The 16,326-nt window shown below is 36.7% G+C and overlaps 1 protein-coding gene across 2 annotated transcripts in view; it reads right to left on the bottom strand.

Annotated features, from left to right (window-relative positions):
• PDE7A (phosphodiesterase 7A) overlaps positions 1 to 16,326 on the bottom strand; it is a 129,137-nt gene that overhangs the window by 3,758 nt on the left and 109,053 nt on the right. For both annotated transcript variants that reach the window (XM_012663172.1, XM_012663173.1), the window contains exons 6-12: positions 14,157 to 14,252; positions 11,043 to 11,143; positions 4,973 to 5,104; positions 4,689 to 4,780; positions 2,496 to 2,640; positions 1,805 to 1,901; positions 1,046 to 1,126 (exon numbers count right to left, since the gene is read on the bottom strand). In XM_012663172.1, the coding sequence (XP_012518626.1) occupies positions 1,046 to 1,126; positions 1,805 to 1,901; positions 2,496 to 2,640; positions 4,689 to 4,780; positions 4,973 to 5,104; positions 11,043 to 11,143; positions 14,157 to 14,252 (744 nt within the window). The remainder of the gene's footprint in view (positions 1 to 1,045; positions 1,127 to 1,804; positions 1,902 to 2,495; positions 2,641 to 4,688; positions 4,781 to 4,972; positions 5,105 to 11,042; positions 11,144 to 14,156; positions 14,253 to 16,326) is intronic.

The raw sequence follows: 16,326 nt of genomic DNA, 5'->3' as shown, positions 1-16,326 counted from the left end.
TCCTTTCAGAGTGTTATGCCACAGTATTATGTCACCTGCTGAATTTCTAGAAATCGTATCTTTCTGAAGTTTGGGTTTCACTATGTTCAGCCTAATCCTCAAAGGCCCTACTCAACACCGGCTGCCAACGTTACACTCCTCCCTCGATTCCTTGTTGAGTTACCTCTCCCCATCTTTATACCCAAACCCCAACACACACCATCCTACCTATGCCCTTCTGCAACAAGCTGCACGAACTTCAATCACAGAACATTGCATTATGCTTTCTATTGTAGTTACTAGTTCACTCAACAAGTAGTTCTCATGTGCCTCAGGAATACGAACCAAAGGCAAGGCAAGGCAAGGCCATGAGAGAGATGTATCAAGTGCTCTGGCATCTCGAAGAGGAGTGACTAACTCTCCTTGAAGTGATTGGAGGGTGGCTCTGGAGAAGGTGATGTTTGAGCTGAGTCTTCAAGAAAAAGGACTTGATTAGGCAGACAAGAAGGACTGGCAAGGTACAGACAGTGAAGGAGCAGCACAGATCTGGGGAACACTGAGTTCCCAAGTTGCCGTACATAGGTAAATCAAGGGGAAGGTGGGGGAAGATGGGTGCAGAGAATTTGAGGCCTAATTAGGAGAGGCCTGCATAGGATGCCGAAAGGTTAGATCTAATCAACAGGTCAGAAAAGGAAGCAGTAGTGGAAACTGGTCTTCCCGTTACCATCACACTCAGTGAGTCACTTTTCCATTTTAAAATGGCAGTCCCGGAATTATGCAAAGGAACTTTCCACATGGGCAAATAATGTATTCTTTCAGTTTTAGAACAAAAACAAAGTTATTGCTGCCTACTCTGCAAAATTATACTTTTTATGACCTAAGATCAAATGAGAGTAAATTATAAGAGCCACATAAGAGAGAATAAACGTAAAATTTGTTAAATTATTTTAAAAAATGGAAATGAGTGTAATTTTAATATTTTCTATTTCAAATATATTTCTATTCTTGACAAAATTAAAATCAGTGGCATTTTTCTAACCAGCTATATTTAAACATGTATAGTTACCAATCTGGATGTTGGCAATAGATTCAGTCTGACGATCACAAAGTGGACTCACGCTCAAATGATACTTTTTTTCTATATCTCCTACAAATTAAAAAAAGAGATAGAACCATTAGTATGAGACACACTTATTGGTTAAGCATATAATTAAAGCCTTTATCATATTTGTAAATTCCTTAAGAAAAACATACTCCTCACAAGAGGATAGCTTCTTAATTAGTTCTTTTTAAAATTTAAGTTATTTACACATGGAAAAGGTTGCCGAGCTGATATCTTTCTTTAAATGGAGGAGGTCAAAAACTTTTACTAGGTGTTACCCAAGAATGTAATGCTGTCAGCATTTTAATTTACAATGTAGATTTTAAAAAGGAAGGTGCATGAAATGATCCCTAGATCCTGGCTTTAAATCACACACAAAAATAACATCTTCCATGTTCATATGGCCCTCCACACATGACAAGGATGGAGCAAGTTCAGGGAAATCTTTCTGTAGAGGTAAAATTTCAAGTCTAATCTATGTATACTCATGTATATTCATAAATGCATACATACATCTCGTCATTCCAAAAGAGGACTATTAATTTTCAAAACAGATGCTCCATTTGTATATTACTGATTATATGTACATCTACTGTCAATTGTCACTAAAAATATCGAGAATTTACTGCTAGACTCTTCTGAATGGTTGAGTTCTTATTTTATTCTTATGATGCTAAAAAATGAACTGAATATATTAATTATCATTCAACACTTGTCACTTGCCTTGATGGAAGAATTCCTCTGTTACTTTTTCACTCCACTGCTTACTTAATTCCCAGGTCCGACATGGGTTACAAATATCAGCACATTTCAAAGCCATCTAGCAAACAAAATATTAAAATTGTTTTAAGAAAATAAAGTAAAATCTCAATGTAGGAAGTTTAAATATACTCTAATACCAGGACAAAGAACACAAAAATATTGCAACAGAAAACTGTCCTTCATATTAATTTTATAATGCTATTGTTTCTACCAACTGTTTTTGCAGAAATGCCCATGAAGAGGCAGTAAGACTGCTAATCTAATTATACACGCTTGACAACAGTACCAAAGAGCCAAGCCCTAGGACTGGATTAACCATAAACTAGAAATAAATAATCCAATTCTCTCTCTCCTATTTTTTAGATGTGAGAATTTATTAGAATAAAATGCTCTTTGTTGATTGGTACCCTAATCTTGCAGAAATTGTTTTCATCAGAAACTTTATGACAAATACAGAAAGCAATGGTATCTTCCCTGGTGGCAGATTTGCTGGTGATCTCCTTCTGTAAAATATGTGTACTAATTAAAAGAAATTCCTTAGCTTTCCCTTAAGATTTAACCACTCTAAAAAACTGTGCTAGAATATTTCGTTTTTATTTTAACAATGACATGATTTACCCTAGAAATAGAATCTTTCCAAGCCCCCTTTTACCTGTAAAACCAAATGTCTATGTCTGGTGTCTTCTAAGCATAAATCACCTCTATCCAAATGGGACCTAAACAATGACAGATACTCATTCTGGCGACTGATGTCTGTGGCTAGTATCAAAGCACCTATCTGAGTCTCCATTTGTTGCCTGGAATTAGAGAAATATAAAGAGAAAATATAAGATTTTCAATTAAATAGTTACTTCTTGATATTTTTTCCTTAAACTTAATAGTCAGAAAGCGTTATAGAGTCCTAAGATATTCTAATTGTCATTCAACTTAAAATTTATCACAAAAATGAGTTTTTAAAAATGCATCAAAAGCCATTAAAATAATCAAAATTAAAACCAAGAGAATTTGTAGGAAAATACCAATATGCAAACATTCCAAAACAAGTGCCTTTATTTTGCCAGCCAAGGTGGAATTATTTACTTTAAAAAAAAAAATCAATATAATTCTGGTATGTCGTTTAAAAAAATTATTTGCTGAGATTCTTTACTGGAAAATTCTTGTGCTGAGGGCAACAACTTTGGTTTGTTTTTTTGGCACTTGAGATCTGAAAGGCAGAAGGAAGATTCAAATGGAAAGAATAAAAGCACACTCAACAACTGACTCCTATAGACATTTTGACTAAGATGCCTGATGAAATCCTGATGAAATTCCACTGAATAACTTACTAAAGTTTAGATTCAACTATATTTTCATAGTCAAAGTCAAGAATCAATCAATTATTTGTAAATAGGAATATTTAATTCTCTGGAGGGAAAAAGGTAACATGTTAATATAAATAGCAAATACATTATATCATTTTAAAAACAGCCTCAAATCAAATAACAAAAGAAATACACTTTAAAAAAATTCCTGCCTTTTGTTTTAATGGGCCATAACGAACATTATCTTTGTGTGATGAACAGTAATGAACTGTCAGCTTACAATATTAAATATTAAATAAAATAAACCATAAATGAAGAAAACATTACAGGATGCTATTAAGTAGTATTCCTCATTTCTATTTTTATTTTTATTAAATCTGAGAACTCAGCAGGGTTAATCATCAAATGCAAAACATGATATAAAGGGAATAACGAAACAAACATTTCAATCTGTCTTAATAAAAAAACCCCATAATTTATATATACAAACACTGTGTGCTTAAGCAATTTGTATTACTATATTTGTACTACAGCAAGAAATGATTTTACTTACCAGAAGTATTGTCATACTCCAAATGGTATCCATGAATAAAGATTTAAAAAAATAAAAAATAAAGTCCATCTTTTTTCTTATGGTCATTACACAAAACACTTAGTTTTTTATAAAGTTGTTTTAAATTATGAAAGGGAAAGGATAGAACAGTGAGTGTAACTTAAATTTTAATACCCAAATATATTTTTATGCCTCACCATTTTTCCTGACTTGGATGGTTTAGATCCACTGACATGGTTTTCTGAAGTGTATCTTCTCTGAGTGCAGCTTTAGTAAAAGCTTTTGTTTGTGGACCATGCTATGCCAGTCTTGTGAGATTTTGTTAACCAGCACCATCATGTTGGGCTTATTTACATTAATGCTTTTAATTAAACCCTCAAATGCCCTGTTTAACATTAAATTATTTTTTCTAAAATATTAGTATTTCCTATTGTTTTTTCCATTCATTATTTTATCCTATAGCTCTAGAACTGACTCCAGGACTACGCTATTGAGGATATAATGCACTCTCTTTATTTTCTTATCAGTTTTGAAAACTTCCTGAAAAAAGACTTCGATGAATCTATTTATGATACAGAATGTCTACTTTCTATCCAATTCACATATACACCTAGACCTTAAAGTTTTACTTAGCTGTGTATAAAGTGGAGATATGTAACATCTATTTATGTAAATACAAAGTAAACTATGACTGAGCCACTGTGTATTTAAAGTAAATTTTATAGTATTCAAATCCATGGAATGGTCTTTCATAAAAATAAATGTTCATGAAAATGTTACTATACTGCAGAACAATTTGAATTATTAAAATTTTGATATAAATTATTAAAATAATTTATCCATTAAATTTATCAGCCACTGAAAACTGTGGAACACTTGAACATAATTTTTTTTTAGCAATCTAGATCAGCAGAGGCAATAATAACAATTTTTAAAACATTATAAAATTACTTTGCCAACTTAATTCCCAGAGTTGCTAACAAATACCTACCTGCTTTCTAATGGCATATGTGAGAATAAACCAGATTCTCTCAATAAGCCCACTGCAGATCTCCAGTGGTGATTTTCCAGTACTGAGGTATTCTACAAAAAAGTACGTTTCTGAGTTATTTAGTGACAAATCTCTTTCTGGACATAAATACTTATTAGTAATATCAGTCTGGTTAAAATTCTGACATTCACTGAGAATTTGTTTTCACTATCTTCATTTCCTCAAAACGTGAAACATTTTCTAGAATGCACAAATAGAAATTTGGGTGATAAAATTGCACTAACCTTGTATAAAGTTGCCAAGTAATGGTTAGTTTTAATAAGGAAAGGTTGATTAACACCTGGATGATCCAGATCGTGAGTGGCAGCTGCAATTAAGCTCAGCAAGATATCCCAAGGAGTTACAGAATTGGCAAGCTGAAGTGTGACAAGAGAATAATACATCAGACACATCTGAAACAAGCTCTCTGCCATCACAACGGTTTTGAACTAGCAGCCAATGGCAGTGCTGGCTGTTCCCTCCCCCTCCACGTCCTTCTTCAGGCAGCTGATCATTGAGGCCACCAAGTGCTGGCCAGACCCCGGCCTCATCAGGTGGTACGACACTGCTCCTGCCCACGTGGAATTTACAGAGCGCATCCTTATGCTGTTTCATGTTTAACAAACTTAATTATAATGGCTAAAGTATAAACCATTCTTTCTGAGAAATAATGCCTTTAAAATAACGAACGCAGGTTTGCACATTTTTATTGCTGTAGCCATTACCAAACAGAAGACCTACAATTTCGAGGGTGTTTATTCATCAACACAGTGGTTATTGAATTTCAATAATACAATCTAAAATGCAAGGTTATTCCTGTAGTCCTAATATTTAAGGCAACTACTGAGTAATCATGTGAGCAGAAATCTGTAATAAACTCCTCTCCCAAATAGATGGGTACATTCAGAACAATGTACACAATGTTAGAAAAAACAATCTCGTAAACCAGAAATTATAACTTTACTCAATAACCATTACCAAACTTATTTGGTATAATATAATAATCACGATATATAAAAGTTTATTATTGACTGAAAATTTCAATAATAAAAAATTATCACCTTGAGTATACCACCAGCTTTTCATGAATTGCTTCTCATCTTCTGGCAAACTTCAACGCATCGTTTAAGGGCCAGCTCCACTGACCCACCCACCCTGTTCCAGCCCCTTCCCTAGCAAATAACTGATTGTGTTCCTGTAGCCCTTAGTGGCCTGCCACGATAACATTCATCAGAGCATACTTTTACTTATGTTTACATTAGGACAATGCTCCCTAAACTTTTATCATCTTATGCCCTAACGATAAAAAATTTTTAGCACACACCACAAGTATTAAGTATATTTATACATGGATTATGATACTGAACTAACATATACTGCATATTATAAAACAAAGATGAAAACTGAAAATTTAAAAAATGAGATAAAAAATAAATTTAGATTCAAATTCTATGATTTTCTTTGTATGCCAAAATAGATCATCTTTTTCTACTGACTGTGTTAAGTTCATCTCAGTCAGAAAAATCTTGTCTGAGGGCTTGAATCTCCTTGAAAACTACAAGCTATTAGAAGGCAGACAGTGGGCCCGGCGCGGTGGCTCACGTCTGTAGTCCTAGCACTCTGGGAGGCCAAGGCGGGAGGATCACTTGAGCAATCCCAGGAGTTCGATTAGTTTGATCTTGCTCAGGAGTTCAAGACTAGCCTGAGCAAAATCAAGACCCCTATCTCTACCAAAAATATAGAAAAATTCGCCAGGTGTGGTGGTGCACACCTGTGGTGCCAGCTACTTGGGAGGCTGAGGGAGGAAGATTGCTTGAGTCCAGGAGTTTGAGGTTGCAGTGAACTAAGGTGACGCCACTGCACTCTATTGTGAGTGACAGAGCAAGATTTTCTCCAAAAAAAAAGAGAGTGTGTATTATTTAATTTTGTATTACATGTAATTTGTATAAGGAGAAGCTCAATGAATAGGGACAAGATAGTAAAGAAAATTATTTCCTCTTTAGGATAGGCAAAAGCATTTTTAAAATAAAGATTTTAAAGCACTGCTTACAATCAAGATGAACAGAAGGCATCTGACACAGAGCATATTGCATATAAAGCAACCACCCCTCCTTGACATATAAATGAATGGGCTTGGGTGTGTATATCTCACGAACACGTAATTTATTAAGCAATATGCAAAATGGTTATATTCTTAGTGTCATACACTATCCTGGGAGAATATAATAACTCAAAATTAGAATTATTAAAAAAATTATGACTACACATGATATCAAGCAATCTTAGGCAGATTAAAGAGTTAACCATTAAAAACATGTGAAGCAACTGAATTCTCAAAGTTCTGTGAAGGGAAAGTAAGTTTGAAAACAAATCATACACATAAAAAAAGAAATATCTGACTGTGTAAAATGTAACATTTCTTCTTGTAAAAAAAACCCTTCATCAGAAAGAAAACTTCATGAGTATTATAACAAAGACAAGAAATTCAATGACAACACATTTTTTTTCTAGTCAGCTCTTACATTTAAGTTTTAATCTATCTTTATTAGCTAATCTAACTTTTATATATGGTAAGAGATAGGGATTGGTACAACACATCTTTTTAAAATGAATTTTTAAAAAGACAAATGTTATTTCCATTCTATGATTGTATCTGGTAATATGAGACAATGAAGAAGAGTTGTATGAAGAAGAAATTGCAAATCATTTAATGTCTATGAAGGTCAGATTTCACTTGTATCTGCAAAGCCATCATCAGCACTTTTTTCAATAAAATAGAAGATTATTAAGTGGTGAGTTTTCCTGTATTCAGTAAAAAACTCACTGTTTTCATTGTTTGCCAGCATTATGATTTCCCACTGTAATGGCTACTGCAGGTGTCTAATTAATTTAATATAAGACATTAATCAATTTCAAAATAATTTTAGCAGCTATCCTGGAGGAAAACATGGGGAAAAATAACCCACAATTGAAATTAAAATACAAACTGACTAGGGAAAATATTTTGTAGGAAATAACAAAAGCTGAAATAGAAATTTCCCCAAAGAAGAAATACAAGAAAGAAAGAAAAAATCTAAGCTCAAAATTAACCAAAACAAGTAAATTAAAGCAAGGCTTTTTGTTGCTAAATTGGCAAATTAAAAATATATATCTAATGGCAGAAAGAGGGTAACTGAGATACTGATGCCTTGCTGAGGGCAAAAAGAAAGTGGTACTATCACTGAAGGAAGCAGTTTAGTAAGATAAAATATCCAGACTCTTGGATATATTATGTCAGACTTGAGGACTTACTGAAATTAAAGAACCTCCCACACACAAAAGGGAAAAGGCCAGGGAGGGCTTCCGTAGTATCAGCTGTTAACAATAAAATCAGGAATAATCTAGAGGTCTAAAGACAGAACTAAGCTGGAGTAAACCCACTCAGTTACAAAGACCATATAGCAACAGCCACTCATTAAGATGACTCAATTATCTGAGCACCTGCCACGAGCCAGCACTGTTCTAGGAGACAGGTATACATTAGCGGACAGACAGGCAAAAATTCCTGCCCTCGGGGGGCCGACATTCTTGTGGTTTCCATATCAGGTTCCAGTATGTTCCACAAGATTCTAGACAGAGGTCAAAATTCATATCTTATTCATATTTTTGTCATCGGCAACTAGCCTGTTATCTAGCATCCACTCAGTGCACCAACAAATGTACGTCCACAAGAAAAGCAACTCAACCATCCTAGACTCACAGACATCAAAGAGAGGGTGTGGCGGGGCGGGGGTTACGGGGGCCCTAAGCTCTTACATCAATTGCCAGGGACAAGCAGAGCAAGAGTTAAAGGTTCAGTGTTAGAGTAGGTCTGTTTATCTCTGGAACATGTGTGAGTATAATTTTTATTCAGGCCCAGTTTAAGAATAGTTATTAATCAAGTATAGTAATTAATTTAAACTCATAGGTAAACACGAGACTAAACATTAAAATAGGAAACAGAGGGGAAAATTACAGTCTCCTCAGCTGACAACTATGAATGTTATCGGTGTCAATAAATCAAGGCGATTTTAGGCTCAACGGGAAAAAAATGCTTTATAATCCACATAAGTTCAGCCTTGAGGACATAAAAAAATAAATACTAAAGTTAGAGATAATGCATGTATGGAGAGAAGGATCTGTTCCCTAAATTTCCAATGATTTCTTGGGCTTGAAATATTTTTTTTTTCACTTAGAAAACAGCCTAAGAATTAGCTCTTCCATATAAGTCATAAGATATAAAAATTGAAAACAAATTTCTCACTGAATATATGTATATTTAAGCCTTTCTATTTACTACTCCCTCTGCACCTGGACTTTCCGTGGCCGACTCCTCCATTACGCACTGGCACTGACAGTGCTTTCTGACCACCTTAAATTGTAAACTCTTATCATGCACTTGGTCATTCTCTAGCACGTCACTCTATTTTGGTTTCTGCACAGCAGTAATTACTGCGATACATGTCGAAATCCTATTTATCTGTCTGTTTAATGATTGCCTCTCCCACTGGGATGTGAGCTTCATGAGGCAGGGGCCATTCCTTCCTTGTCCACCATTGTATTTCTAGCACCACGACAGTGCCTGGCACGTGGTAGACGCTCAATGAATAGGCAGTGAATGAATGAATGGAAACACTCAAAAATGTGATGTTATGTGAAGGCTCAGGAAGTAAAGGAGAGACAATCTTAAGGCTTCTAATTGTTTACAACTCACTTTTAAAACTTTGAGTGACTCTATTTTTAAATGTTCACCATGATAAAGGAGAAGGGAATTGCTTGCATTTTAGGGCTTAGTGATTTTATCTGTACCTTAATTGATGCTTTAGCTAACGAATTCACTGAGTATGATGAAAAGTGTTTAAGTATTATCAGAGCTCTATAGGCAAAAATCCTAAAAATCATGTTTCTATTCATATCTAGCCACATGTCTCCGTGCCCTGCTCACCCGGCATCACCCCGATTTCCCATGGTTGGTTGGGTGTGCCCAGTAGGAGTGGGAGAAGCCTTCACAGACCAGGGTAACCCTCCTCTATGCCATTATTCCATTTATCAGACTGTATGGTGATTACTCATCAACTTCTCCCACAAGATTCTCAAATAGAGGTTTCAGGCTTGGCCCAGAGTTTTAAAAAAGTTTAATTAAAAAACTGGGGGCAGTTGGGAGTATACATTTGTCAAAATTGTACATGCAAAATGTGTGCATTTTATTACTGCATGTAAGTTATACAATAAAGTTGATTTTTCCCTCCAAAAAGTCATGATACATACACTAAAAAAATTGGGACATTTTCACATATTCCACAATCTCTCAAATAATAGGAAGACTGGCTGTCTTCTCAAGTTAGCATGAATGGGTTTGGTCAACCTGCTTCCTGCCTGACATCTAGCCACAACTGAGACCCCAGGAGAGAACTGTTTTGAAGTAGGGCTAGGAATAGGCAGATGTAATTTTACAGGACAAGCCCATGGGCAAACATGGCTTTCCTTAACATCTACAGCTGATGGCTCCCAAATGTGTACATCAGTCTGATTTCTTTCCTATACTTTAGCCTCTTCTATCCAACTCCCTGCTGGATGTCTTTGTTTGGATGTGGCACAACTACATGTGACTCCACATATCCAACGTGGAACTCATCGCCTCTCCCGGCCCTACCCCCCAAACTTGCTCCTCTTTGCACACTCAGCCCTCACAGAAGACTTCTATCTTCTTCTCAACTGCCCAAACCAGTTATCATGGACGTCTCTGTTTCCTTTCCCCAAACACATTCAAACACCACATCCTGTTCATTCCAGTTCCCAAGAGATCTTACAAACCACTTGTCTCCTTCCCCAAGCCTGCCTTGCTCTCTTCCAGGGAGCACTGTCATAGCTCCTGGCAGGTAGTCATGCTTCTGGTCTTGCCCAATTTATTCTCACACCTCGTCCAGGATAACTCTCTGAAGTCCCATGCTTCCCTTCCGTAGCTCTCCGTTCATCAGCTGAGCCACACCAATGCTGTCCCTGCCCTCGTGGGGCTCACGCAGAGCTCAGCGGAAAAGCCAGTGTCTTAACCCAGCACCTGGGGTTTCCAGTGATCGGGCCCCACTTGGGTTCTCCAGAGACTCTCTCAACAACCACTTCAATTCTCCAGTTGCTGCACTTACACAGAGAGCCACGTTTGGAAACTTGATGGAGCTAGATCTCTTTCATGTGAAGGAAACTTCAGATTTTAAGTCAAATCACTAACTTAGGGAAAAATAAAGTAAATCAGAAGGAATTTTCTTAGATTTTCACCTGAAGTAAATGTCAACCTCTTACCTTAGGTTCTTTTAAGTAACAGTGCATGGCCTGAGTAACGTCCGCAGCGTGGACTGCGTTGTGGTAAGGATTCTGACTGTGGTAGTCTTCCTGAATCATAACTGCAGCAAAGAAAAAGAGCCCAACTTTACTGTCAATGGGCAACATGTACACGTACAAAATTTGTGATAATTATGAGTTATCCACTCATACTTTTTATGTAGCTATCAGCTAATATTGCCCAGATTCAGGGGGATGACAGTCACCTCACAACTCACATGTATACCCAAAGATTCAATATTGATTGTACTCGTAACTTGTCTGGAAATTTTTTTAATGAGAATGTATTCATGTCAAAATCACAAAATAAATATTTTTTTCTTTTTCTCTTAAAATATGAATCTATCATGGTGCCAATCTCCTCTGACTCTTTTTGTTTAATGGTACTCTGACTCTTTAATTTAACTGAGTTTCTCAGTCTAAAAAAAAAAAAGTACAATTGGCTGGGTGCAGTGGTTCACACCTGTAATCCTAGCACTTTGGGAGGCTGAGGCAGGAGGATTGCTTGAGCTCAGGAGTTCAAGACCAGCCTGAGCAAGAGCAAGACCCTGTGTCTACTAAAAATAGAAAAATTAACTGGGCGTGGTGGCACGCGCCTGGAGTCCCAGCTACTGGGGAGACTGAGGCAAGAGCATCACTTGAGTCCAGGAGTTTGAGGTTGCTTTGAGCTATGATGCACTCTACCCAGGGCAACAGAGTGAGACTCTGTCTCAAAAAAAAAAGGTGTAATTCATTCAACAAATGCTGTGCTATGTACTATTCTAGGTACTAGCTAGAAATTCAGTAGCAAGCAAAAATCTTTATGAAGCTAAAATAGTACAGATACTGGAATATATGAAAATTATACTGTGTGTGCATCACCAGGGTAGTAAGTTTTGGATCTGGAATTAGCTTTTTAGCACCAGGAATGAGTTTTCTGTTAATCCTGCCTTCTTGCTCAGTGTCTGCCATGCTATGATGGAAGAACAGACTAGGATTAGGGGTGGAGCTGTGACCCCTGCCGGTGAGTGGGAAAGAGCATTACAATTCTGCACTTCCTTCCATCCCATCCTTTCAAATCATCTTTTATTTATTTATTTTTATCTCAAGTTGACCAGTGACAAAAAATAGCCTTTTTTTTTTTTTTTTTTGAGACAGAGTCTCACTCTGTTGCCCTGGCTAGAGTGAGTGCCATGGCGTTAGCCTAGCTCACAGCAACCTCACACTCCTAGGCTCAAGCAATCCTACTGCCTCAGCCTCCCGAGTAGCTGGGACTAAAGGCATGTGCCACCATGCTCGGCTAATTTTTTCTATATATTTTTAGTTGTCCAATTAATTTCTTTCTATTTTTAGTAGAGACGGGGTCTCGCTCTTGCTCAGGCTGGTCTCGAACTCCTGAGCTCAAACAATCCGCCCTCCTCGGCCTCCCAGAGTGCTAGGATTACAGGCGTGGGCCACCGCGCCCGGCCAAAAAATAGCCTTTTAAATACCCTTAATATCGGTTTTTGTATGTATTTTGTAATTTACATATTAGTACAGTAGTCCCCCCTCTGTCCTCGGGGGATACGTTTCAAGACCCCCAGTAGATGCCTGAAACTGCAGATGGTACCAAACCCTATGTATACTATGTTTTTTCCTATACAAACATACCTATGATAAAATTTAATTTTTAAGTTAGGTACAGTAAGAGATTAACAATAACTAATAAAATAGAATAATCATAACAATGTACCAGCATCATTACTCTTGCACTCTGGGGCCATTATGAAGTAAAATAAGGGTTCCTTGAACACAAGTACAGTAATACAGTGGCAGTTGATCTGATAACCGAGACAGCTACTAAGTGACTAACGGGTGGGGAGCGTCCACAGTGTGGAGACGCTGGACAAAAAAGTGATTCACAGCCCAGGAAGGATGGAGCAGGACAGCACAAAATTTCATCATGCTGCTCAGAACTCGCAATTTAAAACGTAGGAATCATTTATTTCTGGAATTTTCCATTTAATATTTTCAGACCGAGGTTGACAGCAGATAACTGAGACCATAGAGGGCGTAACTGCGGATAAAGGGGGACTACGGCACAGTACGACGGGCACACTACTTATTAATTAATATGCATTTAAAAGTTTCTCCAAAGTCCTAGGTAATAAATTTATCTTAGTTTGGTACTTCAGAGGATAGACAATAGTACCTTCTTCTTAAAAAAAAAAACTAAGAAAGAATCCTCATGATCCTTAATTTTTTCTAAGATATTTCTTCATTTGGTGAAACGCTTTAACTTGTTTCCTAGCAGAGCAGTATTATATAAATATCACCCTGCACATTTAAACATATGTAAAACAACCTTTAAAGTCTACAGTCAAGAGATTTCGGGGATCAGAAAATGAAGAGACTTAAGTGCAACTTATCTTTTAAAGTTTTAGCTTTCAAAAGTTTAGAAAAGTATAGAAATTATGTCATCTTTGGCAGCAAGCTATGGCAGTGTACGAGACTGATTACAACATCATCCCGATGCTTCACTATTCCTTGCATCTATGGCTCTGAGACTGCAGATTTTCCCCCAGAGGCATAGGTTCATCCCTGATCCGACTTACTGTGGCCAACAGCCAGCTGTGGAAGTGAAGGTGGGCAGTTCTGAGCCCGGGGCTGCAGAGGCCTGCACACATCAGCTCTCTCCTGGAAACCTGCCACTACTGTTTGAACAAGCTCAGCTTATTATTATAAAAGAAATATTTTTTTTTATGTGAATCTGTTACGGTGCCAAACTCCTCTGTCTCTTATACGTTTAATAGGAGACCATGCAGAGGTGAGCTGGGCCAGGCCCAGTGTCCCAGCTGAGGTCCCAGCCAAGGCCTGCAAAAGTGCAGCTCAACGGTTGCTGACTGCAGGTGCATAAATGAACCCAGCCAGACCAGAAGAAGCATTTAACAGTCCCACAGATGCAAGAGCTAAATAAATGTGTGTTGGTTCAAGCCACTAATGTTGGGTGGTTTGTTATAGCGCAATAGCTAACTGATGTAACTGTGATATAATATTTAAACAGGTCTTTGTATTAATATAAATCTCGTTACTGTTAAATGAGTTAGAATCACTTACCTAAAAATCTACGAAGTTTCATCATATCTAAATGGAAGTACTCAATTAATCCATGAAGACTAAATAAATGAAAGGTTAAGCTTACTAGACTATTTCCTAAAAGAAAGAAGAGACACTACATTAGTAGGAAACATAAGCTAACATGATTACATTATGCTTTCAAATATGGATTGTGAATATAAAACATGGAAAGAAAGTACTATAATAATTCCTACTTTTTGTCTATCTAAAATTTCCATCTTCTTATTTTACCAGTTACGAACTTTAAATGTCACATCTTTGTTTCACTCTAAGAAAAAATGAATTTTTGTTGTTTCACTTTTCCACAACAAAAGAACTGGAAGATAAACATTTTCAAATAGATTAATTTTTTTGAAAGACATCAAAATAATTAGGATTGACAGTAAGAAACTTTCAAAACTGCCTCCCTAGTGTATATGCTAATTCAACTTTCCAAAGCCCCTAAAATGCAGCTGCACTTAACCTCGTCTCCTGACACCCCCTCTACTATCTTGCTTTTTACTGGAACGGACTGCCCAAGAGCAGACTGCCTTCGCTGTTAGGTGGAGGTTGTGTTTATTCCCATCCATACAGGGCCAGCAGAAGTGACCAATGACCCCCTCAAAATCCTGAGGATCAAAACTCTGAACTCAACCACTTGCCTTTTGCATAATTGCAGAAAAAAATCTGAGAGTTGCTGGGGTGAGGAAGAGGGCAGAATCACAAAAGTAGGTAGAACTCTACTGCTATAAATTTAATACTGCCCAACAATTGTCTTATGTTTTTTTTTTTTTTTTGTAAAATGGTTCTTTCACTTTTTAAAATGTCTGTTTTTAAGCATTTTCTATTCTTCTCAAACTTTCAACATACTCACTTCCCATCCACCCCCTCATCTCTACAGCTTCATCTGTCACAGAAAAAAATACAAGCCCTCAATTTCCCTTTCTTTCAAAAACCAAGGCCTCCATACTTCCCCAGGGACCTTCCTTATCCATCAGATACATCCATCCCCACCCAAATCAATCAACCAATCTCCCCTCCATTTTCTATACTGTCCCAATAAGCATCAGCATTCAGACATGCTCTAGAGTCTCTCCTCTGCGAAACAGCAAACAATCCCGGCCTCTCTCGGCCACTCCGTTTTCTCCCTCTCCATCCTCCTGCACAGGTGAGTTTTTGAAACAGTTGCCACATGCAATGGGGCACTCCTATGTCACAGACAACTGGAGTCATACAAGTCCAGAAATTAAATTAGAAAAAACTACCATTTTTATAATGTTTCATTTTCCCTTCCATGGTACCTCTCCATTTTTTATACCTCCTGTGATATTTCTCAAAGTTTTGTAAACAACTTCTATAAAATACATATGCTATACTATTTTAACAATTAAATAGACTACATATTTTAAAGACTCATAAATTATTGCCAACATTCAGATAACAGCAATAAAATGAATATGATTAGAGTGTTCTCTAAAGAAATCTATGATTCTTACTAAAATGTATAAAAGACATAACTAGTCCCACATTGAAAATTTATAGCAATAATACGAAGGATAATAAACTATTTGGCTGAACTCGTTATCCAAAGCTGCCTACGCAATTGCCAACAGAAGCCCATGGCTGAGGAAAAATAAACCAACTGGAGTAATATTTGCATGAACAACATTAGAAAGGATGTGGCAGACCAAAAGACATTCTTTTTAAAAACTACCTGACATATCACCCTCACGTGGAAAGAAAACACATTTCAAATCTTTTATTTTTAAGAAATCAAATGTTAAAATGCATTCATGTCTTAATAACACTCTGCTGGTATAAACAGGAGTCCATGTGGTTTGGAGCCATTTGTGAAGAAGTGAGCTGTGTTTCTGTTATTATTGCTGTAACAACCAACTTTTATATGCATAGATATTTTAGAATGTTTATTCATTCTGTATACCTAGGTTATCACGGGTTCCCCCAAAATTGTTTTCCAAACCTAACACAACACATTTCCAATTTCTAGGGTCTAGTTTTAAGAAAGCTACAGTCTAATGGGAAAATACCCTCTTCCGGAATCCAGGCAAATCGCAGTTAAGAGACACATGGAATGTCCCCAACTAAGAACTTTAAAGGAATCTTACAAGAACCAATCTGTTAAAGTGTACTACCAATATCAAATTGAAAA

The sequence above is a fragment of the Propithecus coquereli genome, unplaced genomic scaffold (assembly GCF_000956105.1).
Source record: "Propithecus coquereli isolate 6110/MARCELLA unplaced genomic scaffold, Pcoq_1.0 Scaffold8, whole genome shotgun sequence".
NCBI lineage: Eukaryota > Metazoa > Chordata > Mammalia > Primates > Indriidae > Propithecus > Propithecus coquereli.
Note: the sequence above shows the minus strand (reverse complement) of the source record. Positions and strands in the feature narration are given on the sequence as shown.